This window comes from Scylla paramamosain, chromosome 14 (assembly GCF_035594125.1).
Source record: "Scylla paramamosain isolate STU-SP2022 chromosome 14, ASM3559412v1, whole genome shotgun sequence".
Taxonomy (NCBI): Eukaryota; Metazoa; Arthropoda; class Malacostraca; order Decapoda; family Portunidae; genus Scylla; species Scylla paramamosain.
Window position 1 is genome coordinate 9,462,423 of NC_087164.1, and position 15,000 is coordinate 9,477,422.

At 40.7% G+C, this 15,000-nt stretch overlaps 1 protein-coding gene across 1 annotated transcript in view; it reads right to left on the reverse strand.

The window, feature by feature from the left end:
• Positions 1-13,808, reverse strand: part of LOC135106816 (G protein-coupled receptor kinase 1-like) — a 159,982-nt gene extending 146,174 nt beyond the window's left edge. Inside the window, exon 1 of the mRNA XM_064016150.1 lies at positions 13,469-13,808. Within this exon, the coding sequence (XP_063872220.1) occupies positions 13,469-13,581 (113 nt within the window). The 5' untranslated portion in view covers positions 13,582-13,808. The remainder of the gene's footprint in view (positions 1-13,468) is intronic.
• Between the last annotated feature and the right edge of the window lie 1,192 nt (positions 13,809-15,000).

Sequence of the window (15,000 nt, forward strand, 5' to 3'; positions counted from 1 at the left end):
AGGCACTGGATAAATAGATAGCATCCAAAGCTGGAATTTAAATAGGAAGACCATACGTTAACACAACCTTCCAAATACTTATTTTTGTCACGTGAAAATAACTTTGCAACACAGTTATAAATTTCAAAGCGCATAATAGACTAATATTACGTGACACGATTTCACAATATAATTACACAGACAATTATGTAACCTTTTTATGAGTGGAGAGTATTAATATACCCTAGACAGCAGAGGTCGCATGGCGCTATGATGAAGCATGTGGCAGGGTAGCGGCAGCGGGCATGCTCAGGGTTACAAGGGCGGCACTCTTCAGACCAAAGCAACTGCCTCGTGCGGAGATCGTACTCACAACCTTCAGGCCACGAGTCCAACACCTTACCCGGTCGCCCCGATAATTAGTTAAGGACAGGTACACAACTTCCTCGCTACACTTAACCTTTTCACTGCTAGACAAATTTTCCTCTTTAATCACTGTATTCTGAAACATAGCAGCGCACCTCCACTACTTTCAAAAGGCTCTAATAGAAGTTGCAAGGATTTTTAAGGGTGTTTTTATGGTTCTCGTGAAAGATTAACAAGATTTCTACACCATCAATAGACGAAACACTTTTGAAAGCAAGGCTAATCATCTTTGTGGCCTTTGAAAATAGTCGTGGTGAGAGCAAAGCGTTTCAGAATACTGACCTAAGACTTATAAACTTTTTAGACACTATTTTTGTCCTAAACTCTCGCAAAAAAAAATATGTATCTTAAAAAGATAAATTAACCTTATGTTTTCTTTCTCTTCACTACAGTGTCTGCATGCAAATATTTTTTACAGTGCTATGGAGGTCAGCGAAGGACAGGCATACGAGGGTTAACAAAGCAGTACCAAGACACCAGCACCAACCAAATTTAACGAACACTCCTAAAGTCAACGAAGCCGAGAAAGTAAATATATAGTCAGCTAGCAACACACTTATGGCTAATTACAACACTTTCTTAGGCAACTGACCTCAAGGGCGCTTAAAATTTTCTTTATCGCGAGTATAAGCATGCAGTATACACATCACGTTGTTGTTGTTGTTGTTACTGCTATTCATCATCTTCATCTTCTTCATAATTGTCCTTTCTCCTATCCTTATCTCCTTATTCCCATCCTCTTTCTCGTCTTTATCATCCTTTCCCAACGTTTCTCCTTCTCTCTGTGTGTGTGTGTGTGTGTGTGTGTGTGTGTGTGTGTGTGTGTGTGTGTGTGTGTGTGTGTGTGTGTGTGTGTGTGTGTGTGTGTGTGTGTGTGTGTGTGTGTGTTTCTTCTTTTTGTCGCCCTCATTGCTAATATTTTTATTCTAAATGGTAAGCTTTCGATCTTTAACGTTGATGTGAAAGGACTTACGTATGTCTGACTGTCTATTTGTGTCTATCTATATATACATGTCTGTCTTTTTGTCTTCGTCTGATTATAATTATCCGTTTGTGTATGTACATATATATCTGTCCATCTCCCTCGCTTCCTGTCATCCTGCTCTCTCTCTCTCTCTCTCTCTCTCTCTCTCTCTCTCTCTCTCTCTCTCTCTCAGCTTCCATGGACACGAAGGCAATGCTTCCCCCTGGAGGACGCGTGCAGGCCGGGCCTCTTCCCACGCCGTGAAAGGCTCTCATTTACCGTGTTTTGTTCGTGGCGAGCAGCAGCCATTAGCCATTAGCACCATAACGGGTTCGCACGCACCTCACACCCTTGAATATGAAAAGCTTTAAATGTAACTGTGTGTGGGTTTTGTGACTTTTTTTTCAAAGGATATTAGGGTTGGTATTTTTAATTATGCTATTGGTGTGTATTCTTTAACGCTTTACGTTTGCATTAATACTGTTTTCAAGGATCGCGGAGGTGAAGCCTTGGGTTTTCAGTCTCTCTCTCGTTGATGATGCAGACTCCTTGTCAAGCTATCACTAGAATCGTTCAAAACACGCTTGTATATCCCAGCAACACCCACCAAGGCTTCTAATAAGTACGTAGTGGAGATGCAGAACCCTTGTTAAGTTACAACTAGAAATATTCAAATACTCTTGTAAACACCAATAACATCCACGACAACCTCTTAAAAAGTAGTGGGCGATATTTACTGACCCAGCCCTAATGTTGACCACTACCTCCTTAGTTAGGCTCTAATGGAAGTCAATGGAACTTTCAAGGGTGTCTTCCTGGTTCTAATGATAATTTTAACAAGGATTCTGCATCAACGAGAGAAAAAAAAAAAAAAAAAGTCATTTAAGTCCGGGTAATCATATCTGAGGCTTCTGAGAATAATCCTAATGAGGGAGCAAAGCGTTATTAACCCTTTGATTGGTATTTGAAACATCTTCCCTCGATCACAAACCACTCAGCCATCTCTAAACGTCATACTACTTTGAGAATAGAGTTCTTTAAATCCCTGTTTTATTCCCTGCAGGTGCTTGTACAAACATTGTATTGTGTCCTGAGTGCTGTGAATTGTTGGTATCGCAATGAAAGGGTTAACAATACAGCCCGTTGCTAAAGTGAGGGGGTGAGTGACGAGCAGGTTGACTCACTCTTCACACTGACTCATCACTAAACAACCTATTATCAGAACCTCGTAGGGTTAAAATCTGTAGCATTAAAGTGGAAACTTACTGTTCATTGCACGTTGTTTGTGAGTGGAGGGGAAAACCTGGCAATTTCAATCTCGTTTTCAGTAATAGGATGGTTTCTGTGCTATCGTATTTACACATTAATCTCTATTTGTAAGTAAAAAGAACAAATTTCCCATGTGTTTATATTCTACCTAAGTACGTTCCATAGCAAATAATTTTCCACCCCTACGATAAAATCTTCCAAATTAACACAATTTAATCAAGGAAAGAACTATGCTTATGAAAATCCTATATATACTCCACCCTGGTAATCATGGACAGCGTCACCTTTACAGGAAGCTTATGTAAACTCCATCCACGAAGATTCTATCCAAAACAAAATCCCCATGATATACTCCCCCAAAGCTAACATTGCCTAATCATGGGGAATTATTCTGAGAGGAAGTCTTATGAGTGAAATCTTCAAGAGGATATGTACCAGGGGAGAAACTTAAGACATTTGACATCATCCTCAACTTATCTTATCTCCCAAGCTAACATTAACATAAAGTGGGGAATAATACTCTGAAGGGGGAAGACTTATGAGTGAAATCTTCAAGAGGAAATGCACCCTGGGGAGAAACTTACGATAAACGGTACTACACAACAACCTCAACCTATCTATTACATTTCCCACACACTTCATGCATCCGCCTCATCAAAGACTGAACCGGGCGCCACTAACTGAAGATTAGATCAGCCTTCGTGTAATGTCACCATTGCAAAAAAAACAACAAATAATAGTTACTGACAGATTCAAATGGTTACTGAACGCTGTAAATGCACTGTGCTACAAAATAAATGGTTTCTGAACGCTGTAAATGCACTATGCTACAAAATAAATGGTTTCTGGACGCTTTAAATGCACTGTGCTACAAAATAAATGGTTTCTGGACGCTTTAAATGCACTGTGCTACAAAATAAATGGTTTCTGAACGCTTTAAATGCACTGTGCTACAAAATAAATGGTTTCTGAACACTTTAAATGCACTGTGCTACAAAATAAATTATTTATGAACGTTGTAAATGCACTATAGCGTACAATAAATGCCTCTTTCACTTTCACGCAGTATTGTTAATAAAGATACACCTTCACATCGCTTGCCTGTGTGTTCGCCCCTCCAGCGCAGGGGTGAGATCAGAATCTGAGAAAAAATTGAGTAAAGCTGGCTCCAGAATATATCGCAATGAATCCCTTCACTCAATCCCGGAAACGGTGCTTCTCAATATAATACATTAATGCATACAGCGCGACAAATTAACGTTCGCCTCATTGTTTGGCAAGGAAGATGGGTGTAGTATTTCCTCGTTTACTGATCATAATTATAACCCGCGAGCTAACCTGCTCTAAATATATTACAATACTCTTTTTTTTTTTTTTGCATGTTTATTTATCTATTTGTTTGTTTGTTTTTTTTTCAAGTTCTCCAAATGAAGGTTATGATACATTAATTACTTATTAATAGCCACTTTTTCTTCAGGCTCGGAAATTATACCTATACTGTATGGTGGTGGTGGTGGTGGTGGTGGTGGTGGTTGTGGTGGTGACGGCGGCGACCGTGGCTGTGGCTTGTGGGGAAGCAGCAGCTGGCTTGGAAAGTAAACAAAATGAAAAGGCAACACTATTTTTAACGATGGGCACACGTCTGTGTATGGGCGCATGCGCGCGACACACACACACACACACACACACACACACACACACACACACACACACACACACACACACACACTGATAGGGGAGAGAGAGAGAGAGAGAGAGAGAGAGAGAGAGAGAGAGAGAGAGAGAGAGAGAGAGAGAGAGAGAGAGAGTAATAATAATAATAATAATAATAATAATAAACGGTTTATTATTTAGGCAGTTGACAAACTGAAAATGTACATAGGGGATGGGGAAAAACTTAACATTAATCCTAACGGTAAGACTAATCTAGGAGGGAAATACTATTGATTGATGGCTCGCACCATGGTGGGAATCGCACTGAGTCTGTACCGGTGTGTACCGTGTGTGTGTGTGTGTGTGTGTGTGTGTGTGTGTGTGTGTGTGTGTGTGTGTGTGTGTGTGTGTGTGTGTGTGTGTGTGTGTGTGTGTGTTATATATATATATATATATATATATATATATATATATATATATATATATATATATATATATATATATATATATATATATATATATATATATATATATATATATATATATATATATATATATATTAAATCACAACATAAGCCATATCCAATCAGTAACTAGAAGCGAGGTATCGAAAATATCAATAAGGAAAAAATGCAACTTTAATCTTGAAGGAGTGGATCGACCTCTCCTTGCAACTGTGCGCCAAGCCGGCAGGTGGTGGTGGTGGTGGTGGAGGTGGTGGTGGTGGAGGCGGCAGTGGAGGTGGTGATGGTGCAACGCCGCGTCCCGTCACTCGCCTCTAGTGCTCAACAACACCTGACGTCACCAATCGCAGCGCAGCAACTCCCTCGCTCACCAGGATACAGTGACGCCACGCCCTACCGCCAACCTCACCGCCAGCCAACTCTTGTTTGTTTATCGCACCTTCTTCCTGCTAACAGCCAAACACTTACTGTAAGCCGACAACACTTCCTTCACCACTACCCTCATACTTACACGTTACGCAAATAACATCCATATACCACTTGCATATTTGCCGTCATGTGAGTTTCTATTAAGGACCATTGTTAATTTCTGACTGACTGACTGACTGACTGACTGACTGACTGACTGACCGACTGACTAAATGGCATTAAGTCCACACGTCATATTTCGGAGGAATGTGTGTGTGTGTGTGTGTGTGTGTGTGTGTGTGTGTGTGTGTGTGTGTGTGTGTGTGTGTGTGTGTGTGAGGTGTACGTACACTTCACATACACACACACACACACACACACACACACATTAATGTCAGTCGATGCCTTACAACTCAAAAACCACATTTTGACGTAGCAAGACAGCCTTGACGTGTGCTGACGAAAATAACCTGTTTTTGTGTATCATTGTGTTATTTCCCATGATCCTACACTCATAAACAACGAGATACCTCCGGTTCCCCCGTCAGGTTATCTCAAGTATTATGGAAAGATTCCCTCATTCACATCAGGTAACCAAACACTTCCTCACAGCGCCTCGCATGCACGTGCATTACTCGTGAGGCTGTTGGTCGCTCGATTTCTCAGTAATTTTAATGTGGTGTTTTGCTTAAGTTCCTGACAATCTGCTGCGTACACACTAAACAAAGGAGACGCCTTGATACTACACACATGAATAAATTATAGAAGTATTGATCATTCTAACACCATGCAAGGGGAATCCCAAGCTGGTGTGGGTGCGTGCTTGAGGGAAAACAATCTGCTAGACACACTAAGGTCCCGGGAAGTCCCGCTGAGGACCTGGGTATTCTGCAAGGTTGGTGACTGGTTCGCAAGACAATGTGCTTTATCTAAACTTGCACATTAATAACACACAAGTATGTATTCTCAAACACTAGGATGCTTTACTTCCACTACTGTTAAATGACTGTAATGGAAGGTATCCTGGTGTTCAAGGACGTTTGTTTATGATTCTAATGACAGTTTACAAAAGGTTTCTACGCTACAAATAGAAGGATTCACTGTAGTGGACGTTATTTTGGTTTTCAAGGATATATACATGATTGTAATGACAGTTTAACAAGTTTTCTGCCCTACTAATACGAAGGATTCACTGTGGTGGAAGTTACTCGGGTTTTCAAGGATGTTTACATGATCTAGTGATAGTTTAACAAGCATTCTCTCCCACCAGTAAGAACTTACTGTCACTGGAGTTACTCGGCCTTTCAAGAGTGTTTGCATGATTCTAGTGAGAGTTTAAAAACCTTCCTGCGTCATCAATAAGGGCATCTATTCGACAAATCATCTATATGGCCTTGAAAATAGTTCTTATGAGAGAAAAAGTTTAAGAATACGAGACCAAGAGAGAAAGACCATCGCACTTACTCCACCAAGTTGATCGCTCCCCTCAGGCACTCCACCACTACTGATCGCATTATGTTGGTGGTGGTGATCACGATGGTAGCGATAACAACCATGATAAAGAGTATGAAGTCATAATCATAACCACAAGAAGAAGAAGAAGAAGAAGAAGAAGAAGAAGAAGAAGAAGAAGAAGAAGAAGAAGAAGAAGAAGAAGAAGAAGAAGAAGAAGAAGAAGAAAATTATGATGATGATGATGATGATGATGATGACGGCAATGATAACTGATACACTGATTTAATGACGCCGAGAACAACAACAACAACAACAACAACAACCACATCCTATTCCACACCCTGGATGCGGACGTGCAGGTGGCGATAAGAATCAGGAGAAAATCTTAACTTCTAACCAGTCCCCATGTATGTTTCTACCAGGCAAACGAAATGGACCAATCTTGCTCTCCAATAACCAGCAGCATTTACAAACATTACTTAATATTAACTCTGTCCTTCATGTGTCTGTATTTACCCTCAGTCAGCAACATTAACCTGAGCCTTGATGCGTCTGTGTACATTACGTAATTTACTTACATTACTAATTCACAAGAACAATTTGAGAGTAATTATGCATCAAGAGAACATGGGGGGAGGAGGAGGAGGAGGAGGAGGAGGAGGAGGAGGAGGAGGAGGAGGAGGAGGAGGAGGAGGAGGAGGAGGAGTCGGTGTTGCAGTGCATGGAACCCCCAATAAGTAAATAACAATTAGCACGTTTAAATGCTTCATCACGCGTATAATCAAATGTAAACCCAATATTCCTCATGGGCGAATATTTGCATGTGTTCCCCTCCTTCCTTGCAGGCAGCAGCGGGGCGAGGGGCGGGTCTGCTGGCTGGCATACACACGCGACACCAGGCGACGTGCCATCCGAGCGACGTGATGTAACGCAACGCCACGCAATACCTCCGTTTTTTTTTCTTTACATGAGGGAGAGACTGGCACAAAGGCACAGAAGAGATGGGGGGACGGGGAAAAAAAAAACTCACTTTTCTACATCGCCCGTGAAACTTAACTATAAAAAAAAAAAGCATGAGGAAAAAAAAATATATTACGCCACTTCCGAAACGCTTCCTTGTAAACTCCACCGACGAAAATTCATCCACTTATATCTCACTCCAAATCGCTCCTCCCACTAATCCACTCAATGCTACATACAATTCCCCTAGTACACCTTACGCCATCCCCAGGTGCCAGTCAGTCCGAAGAGCGATTGAAGACACACATGACAGATGAAAAACTAGAGATAATTTACGGTTAATGAAAATAGGGGGGGGGGGCCTGAGTTCCATAGCTTCAGTAGCCTTCCTTCTAGCAAACCAATATAAATGCTGAGGTTTAAATCTACTTCTGATTTTTTTTTTTTTTCACAACTAAACGTAGGAATACATAAGAGACTAGTGGTGGTGATAGTGGTGGTGATAGCAGTAGTAGTAGTAGTAGTAGTAGTAGTAGTAGTAGTAGTAGTAGTAGTAGTAGTAGTAGTAGTAGTAGTAGTAGTAGTAGGAATAGGAATAGGAGTAGGATCGTGAACAACTATTACTATACGACTATTACTGCTACTACCACTACGATTACTACACTACCACCACGACTAATAACAGCAGTAGCCTGAGTATAAGCGCAAACCCACGTATACCTTACCACGATACACATACTGAGGCCTGCGGAAAACTTGCACGTGTATCAGATACTGCCAGATTACACATGCTTATTAAACCAACATTGACGGTCATAACGGGGCACAGGCAACTTATAACTCTCCTAGATAGATATGTAGATAATGTTTCCCTTTCATGTTCTCATAACCTAATCCGAGAAAGTAAGTAAATATGTAAATAGGTAAATAATACGAAAAAGTAAATAAATAAACAAGTAAAACAAATGAATTGATAAAAAAAACTACCTACATATATTGGACTACTTACACAATAATTACATTCTCTCTCTCTCTCTCTCTCTCTCTCTCTCTCTCTCTCTCTCTCTCTCTCTCTCTCTCTCTCTCTCTCTCTCTCTCTCCTTTATATACGTAAATATTCTTACACTGGATCGAAGAGAGAGAGAGAGAGAGAGAGAGAGAGAGAGAGAGAGAGAGAGAGAGAGAGAGAGAGAGAGAGAGAGAGAGAGAGAGAGAGAGAGAGAGGTTGCCTTCCAGCGGTGTGCGTCCTCTCCATGCGTCTTAATCAATGACCTCAACAACAAGTATCATTTCCTTACTCCTTAACAGCCCTATTCTCAAACGTACTGCGCAAGACAATGTACCACCACAAGCAGCACCGCACATGCGCACTTCCACGTTGGCAGACACAAGGTAGGCCAAACAAAACACGTGAAAATAAATAAATAAATAAAAAGGACAGGTACGGTGGCAGTGACAGCAAGAGATAGCCAGGCAACACTGAAAAATGTCAGTAAAGAAAGCACCAGTCATTTCCCCCAGTCCCGCATGTTGAATAATTGCAACTGCTGCCGCTGGTGCTTCTGTCGCTGGCGACGTGTGCTACTAATGGTATCACCGCAAGTGACAAGCTAGTATGTATCAATCAGGAGGTCGAGCAACACGCAGGCGCTCGCTCCAGTCTTCCCTTCCCTCTCCCTCTGCGTCCTGCTACCTGCTGCCTTGATGATAAGCCTACTTTCCTCGCTTATCTCCACCACCAAGGGAGCATCGGGCCACGAGAGGCTGCTGTGGATTATCAAGAACGCGATGCAGGCTGCACTTCCACTTGTGCCCTTGACCTTGATGAATCTGGGCTACGGAGGAGCGAGCGGCCTTGTGGCGTGACCGCTGGGCCAAATGGCTGAGGAAAGTTAAGTCAGGAGCGTACCATGTGTGACAAGAGCTTTCATAATGCATTTACTAGTACATATACCCAAAGGGGAAGCTCTCTCTCTCTCTCTCTCTCTCTCTCTCTCTCTCTCTCTCTCTCTCTCTCTCTCTCTCTCTCTCTCTCTCTCTCTCTCTCTCTCTCTCTCTCTCTTCTGCTGATCAAGTAATGTAATGCAGCACATAAGTGATGAAATTCAGTATCGTCAGTGTTTGTGTCTGAGAAACAATTACGGTGAAGAGTTACAGCAACCCAGAGATGCCACTAGAGCCATCTGGTGGTGACATACATGTATCACATCTGTATATCATGAGCATGAGATGGGCAGATATGGTACAAAGGGGAAGAAAGTTATAGATTTTTGTGACTATCAAAACCATTAACAACAACAAAACAGACAATTTGTAGCAGATGCCTTCTGAAGTGGCGGGCGGCACCCACCAGAACAAGAAGCAGGTTGGGGGCCTCAGCCTAAGCCACGACAACAAACCGAGGCGAGGCAGGAAAGGAGGGAGGTGGGGGGGTGGCAGAGAGTGAGAGTGGCTCGACCAGTAAGGCCAGTTTTTTTTTTTTTTTTTTTGTCAGACGAGGGTCAGGTATCTGTGTGTGTGTGTGTGTGTGTGTGTGTGTGTGTGTGTGTGTGTGTGTGTGTGTGTGTGTCCACCACAAATCTCACTCCCATAGTGCACTAATGTGAAGCCCTTGTGGCACTACCCCGCTCTGCGGCGCCCTTGAGGGCTCCTCACACCAACATTTCAAGCACTCTTAAAGCCTTCCCTGCTGATGCTCGTACAGAGTTAAACCTTCTTCACTCAGGCAGGGGCTCGAGCTTGCACGCCGGTAAAGAGCTAAACCATTACCGAAGTTCACACGGCTCGCGCATGGTTCACAGCACATCGCCTGGTCACAACTAAATTCGGAGTTCGATATGCCTGACTCTGTTTCCAGATTCGCCCTGAGGCCTCCATTCAACCATTCCCACCCACCAGTAGTGACAACGACCATCACGTGCGCTGCATCCCACAACCTGCAGGAGGTCAGCAGCTCCTCCCCCGCAATGCCATCCCACCACTGTGTCGGCGCTATGTTAGCTGTATGTGGGTGTATCTGTATCGCGTCACATTGTTTCTCGTCCTGCTCATTCCCACAGGGAACACCACACTTTTCCCGCAACTTGCAGGAGAGGCCTGTTTTACGACAACGTAGCCTGCCGCAGCCACCAATCACCTTCCATCATTAGCTGTGCCGTGAATGCTGAATAGGTGTTGCACGAATCGCTTTCCCTGACAGAGGGCTGCCTTGTACCTACTTCGCAATAACTTTTACAGAAAAAAAGAGGTAACCTGTATATCTCAAGTTATTTTTTTAACATTTTTTTTTTTTTCAAGGACTACGCCATGAGAGGACGAAACCGGGGATGAAACCTGACAAGCCACAGAAAATACATGGCATCTCACCAATCAGATATGTTGATTACTGAGGTCCGAATGGCGTTTGGTTGACCTTGGCTTCCCCGCTATCACAAAGCTTTTTCTCTGTCTTGTTACACCAATCCCTGTTGTTTCCCGGTGCCACACACACCCATTACGTCTCCCTCCTTGGGCCTTCCTCTTTGCCACAGCTTTTTGTAGAACGCCCAGTGATCATGGTGAAAACACTAAATTTTCCCTCCTTTAAAACTAATTATTACTCACAAGGGATTTCACCGCCCCCACCAATAAAATGCCCGGTGTTTGGGGAAAACTGATGAGATTATCTACGGGAGGAAGACGATGAGGTACCATTAACAGTGCGATAAAATGTTGTTGTTGTTGTTATTAATATTATTATTATTATTATTATTATTATTATTATTATTATTATTATTATTATTAAAACATAAAAAGACACGGTTTTTTTTTCTGGCTTACAGGGTCACTTTTGCCTTGTGCCTTATTTGAAGGATCTACCTAAGCCTATAAATTAACTTTCAATCTATATACATATATTAAATAAAAAAGGCAGCACAGCAAAATAATAAAAATGAAGATATCTAGTTCAAATGTAGATCATGTTAAATTAATGTTAATAACAAGGATATTATATACATGTAGTACCTTATAAAGGTACTACATATATATGTAGTACCTTATGGTTCTGGACTCTACAAAATATTGCAAATAAACTATACTATCTGAAAGTGTCCTTTTCATTTCACTGAAGTTTTTAAGAACCTCAATATAAAACCAACAGTTCTAAATATTCTTTCACAGAACAGTTATAAATGAAAACCCATGTTACAAGAGACACTACAAACCTGGCAACAGTACACCTTTTGCACAGAAATTACCTACATATTTCTGTATCAGCATGGTCTCTGTTATTTTCCTCCACAGCATCTTGTACAACATTGTTGTATGCTAGCTGTGGTGCATACTTGAATATGAGAACACTACAACTTCCAAAGATGATTTCAGAGCATCCACATTTCTAACACCAAACTTTATTGTTTACTATCATGCATCTGATTTACAACCTTCAGTTATAAATTAGAGAGCTGATGTCTACTAATGGGCCAAAATGCATCTCATAACCAGACCTCAACAAATAAGTAAACAAGTATATGCCAAATAAAACTAGTGCATATATATATATATATATATATATATATATATATATATATATATATATATATATATATATATATATATATATATATATATATATATATATATATATATATATATATATGTGTGTGTGTGTGTGTGTGTGTGTGTGTGTGTGTGTGTGTGTGTGTGTGTGTGTGTGTGTCTGTGTGTGTGTGTGTGTGTGTGTGTTTCTTAAGTTCCCATGTCCAGTGCAATGACCATTTAATTTATCAGATCAAGTAATGACAGTACAGTACTATAAGATTAGCCTACTATGATTATCATCAACCAAACTGCTTCCTATCCTAGAGCAGCCTTGAACAAATTAAGGACTGCTGCACTCTGAGCCATAACTAATAATTAGTGCTACTTATGGAGACTTGTGGATTAATGGACCAGATGAACACTAAACACAAATAACAAGTAAAAGAAATGTTTCTAAACATTAGTTTTGGCACTGTAGTGCAAACATGATCAAATCCATACTTAGCAAAATATGCCAGTTTTAATTTACACTGAATGACATTAATCTATGGACAGAAATAATCATTTATATAGTGGGCCCTGCTCTTCTTTAACTTGTAACTCATTACCAAAGTGGTTTAGTCAAACTTAATTCAGTCTAGCTTAACAGCTTATGTAGCAGCTACTTCTAGCTTGAGGATTTATATGATATTTATTCTTAAGCTAAAGGACATCACTAACAGTTAGAAAATGAATAGAAAAGGAAGAATACACATGTCCATCCCATATCTAACAATACTTTAAAGATCAAGTTACAAAGATTTGCAATTCCTACACTAGACCAGCAATTTCACTGCTGTTTTACAAAAGTTATCTTTGAAAACCATTTAAAAGGCAGAAAATAATGTAATGAGTTAAATATTTTAACTAGATGCAATACATTTGAGTGCTATATTACCCACTACTCAATGATGACTTGACTCACCAGCTATTCATTGTGGTGTTAACCTATCAAAACTTAACCTAACACAATATGATAGAACCCACGACATCCAGATCATATATGCATCAGACATTATACCTACTTGCTTCCTACCAAATCATGAGTTCTTTCACATGCACATTGCATTTCGGTATATTAAGGCCCGTACTTAACAGCAAATTTCTTATGTCCAAGATTTAACACACTGATGTTGTATTTAATATATTCCCCCGCATTGAAACATAACCACATTTTCATTATGCAAGTTTTATGCTAATGTAAGCTAAACAATATATAGCAATAAGATAAGCGATTATGGTTTGTCCTGGTGAGATCCACTCACCAGGTAAGTCTGGCAGCCTCCGATCTGTAAACAGTATCAGTAAATGAGACAGCGGTAACACTTACCTGGGGTCTGGCAAAATTATCTTCTTACTTGCCCTCGCTGCTGGAGTTGATTTACTCTTCTCCATAGCCATCAAATAGCTGACATCAGCCAGCACTGCCTCCAAGTCGGCCATCTTGACGATTTCTTATACGGTTTACCACTAAATAAAGTACACACTGGGTTGTCAAGGCTCCACTAAGCCCACTCTGACAAAACTATTGACTGGGTGAACACCAGAAATACAAGAGAGCATCACATTTTTTTGGCATTTGACAGTTACTGTTTCATTTCACACTCCATTTATAAGCATACAGCACTGGCTCCTCCCTGTTCCCCCGAGAGCCCACCTAGACTGTAAACACGGGGCGCCAGAATGATCGCGGGAAGAGCACACTTGCCACACACCGCCATACGCCCTTGCGCCACTCAACGGCCCAATACTCAGCATTATAACACATATACTACCTTCATTTTCAGGTAACATACTGTTCTTTTTTCTTAATTATTTATTTTTACTTTGAGACGTATTTCAATATCGTAAGGCTAACAAATATTGATAAGGAAGTCCAGCCAGATTCGGCGCAGACGCAAAGGGACTCCACAGAACTTTGATAAGTTCTCTGCTGGTGACGCCCATTTGCACTTTTCTACATTATCACCGGCACCTTCTAGTTTTTACAACAAACTATGACTGTCTAATAATGATGCCTTTAAATTAACTGATACTGCGCAACATTACTTTGAATATCAGAAAGATATATAAGAAAGAATAAACATTTTCCATCCGGCGGAAGGAAGACAGACGACACGAAATCAGCTGATTTCTGTCAACCTTCGATCACGGTAGCGAACCTTCACCTTCATCTACCTAAGGTCTCTACCTTCACCTGTTGAAACCAGACTTTTCCTCAGATAGATTTTTTTTTTTTCCACTTCAAAAATAACTCATGTATTTCCATGAAACATGAAAATACTAATCACCTATATAAATGGTAACACAGTAATGTAAGTTACACAAATGTATATATCTATCATGATATTTGAAGCACAGTGCTGAGTATAGTGATAGTGAAACAATGCCGGTTTAACACAATAGAATTAATTTCATAATGTTTTGAGTTGCGCCATTCACGACACCTAAGAGGAGGCTATACTCAAAATAATATAATGACCATCGTCATTATATTTTTATATTAGAGAGAGAGAGAGAGAGAGAGAGAGAGAGAGAGAGAGAGAGCTGTACAATGCGCATGCTAGGTGACAATATTGTCACTTGAACCAGAGTTAAATTTGTCAACTTGCTTTTGATGTCACTACACCCACACCCCGTTTTCAGCTTTTGCAACTTCCATTTTTTTTTTATATTTATATGGATATTATTAGCATGATAACCCCTTCATTTCGTGCCTGTTAGAAGGTGATCAGTGATTTATTAAGTTTGACCCACAGTCTGCTCATCCATTAATATTTATGAAGTGGTACATTTTATTTCAAAGCCATGAAACTATTTCCTTCATCCACTTCTTTTTTAGGGGCTCACCCATGAGGTAGT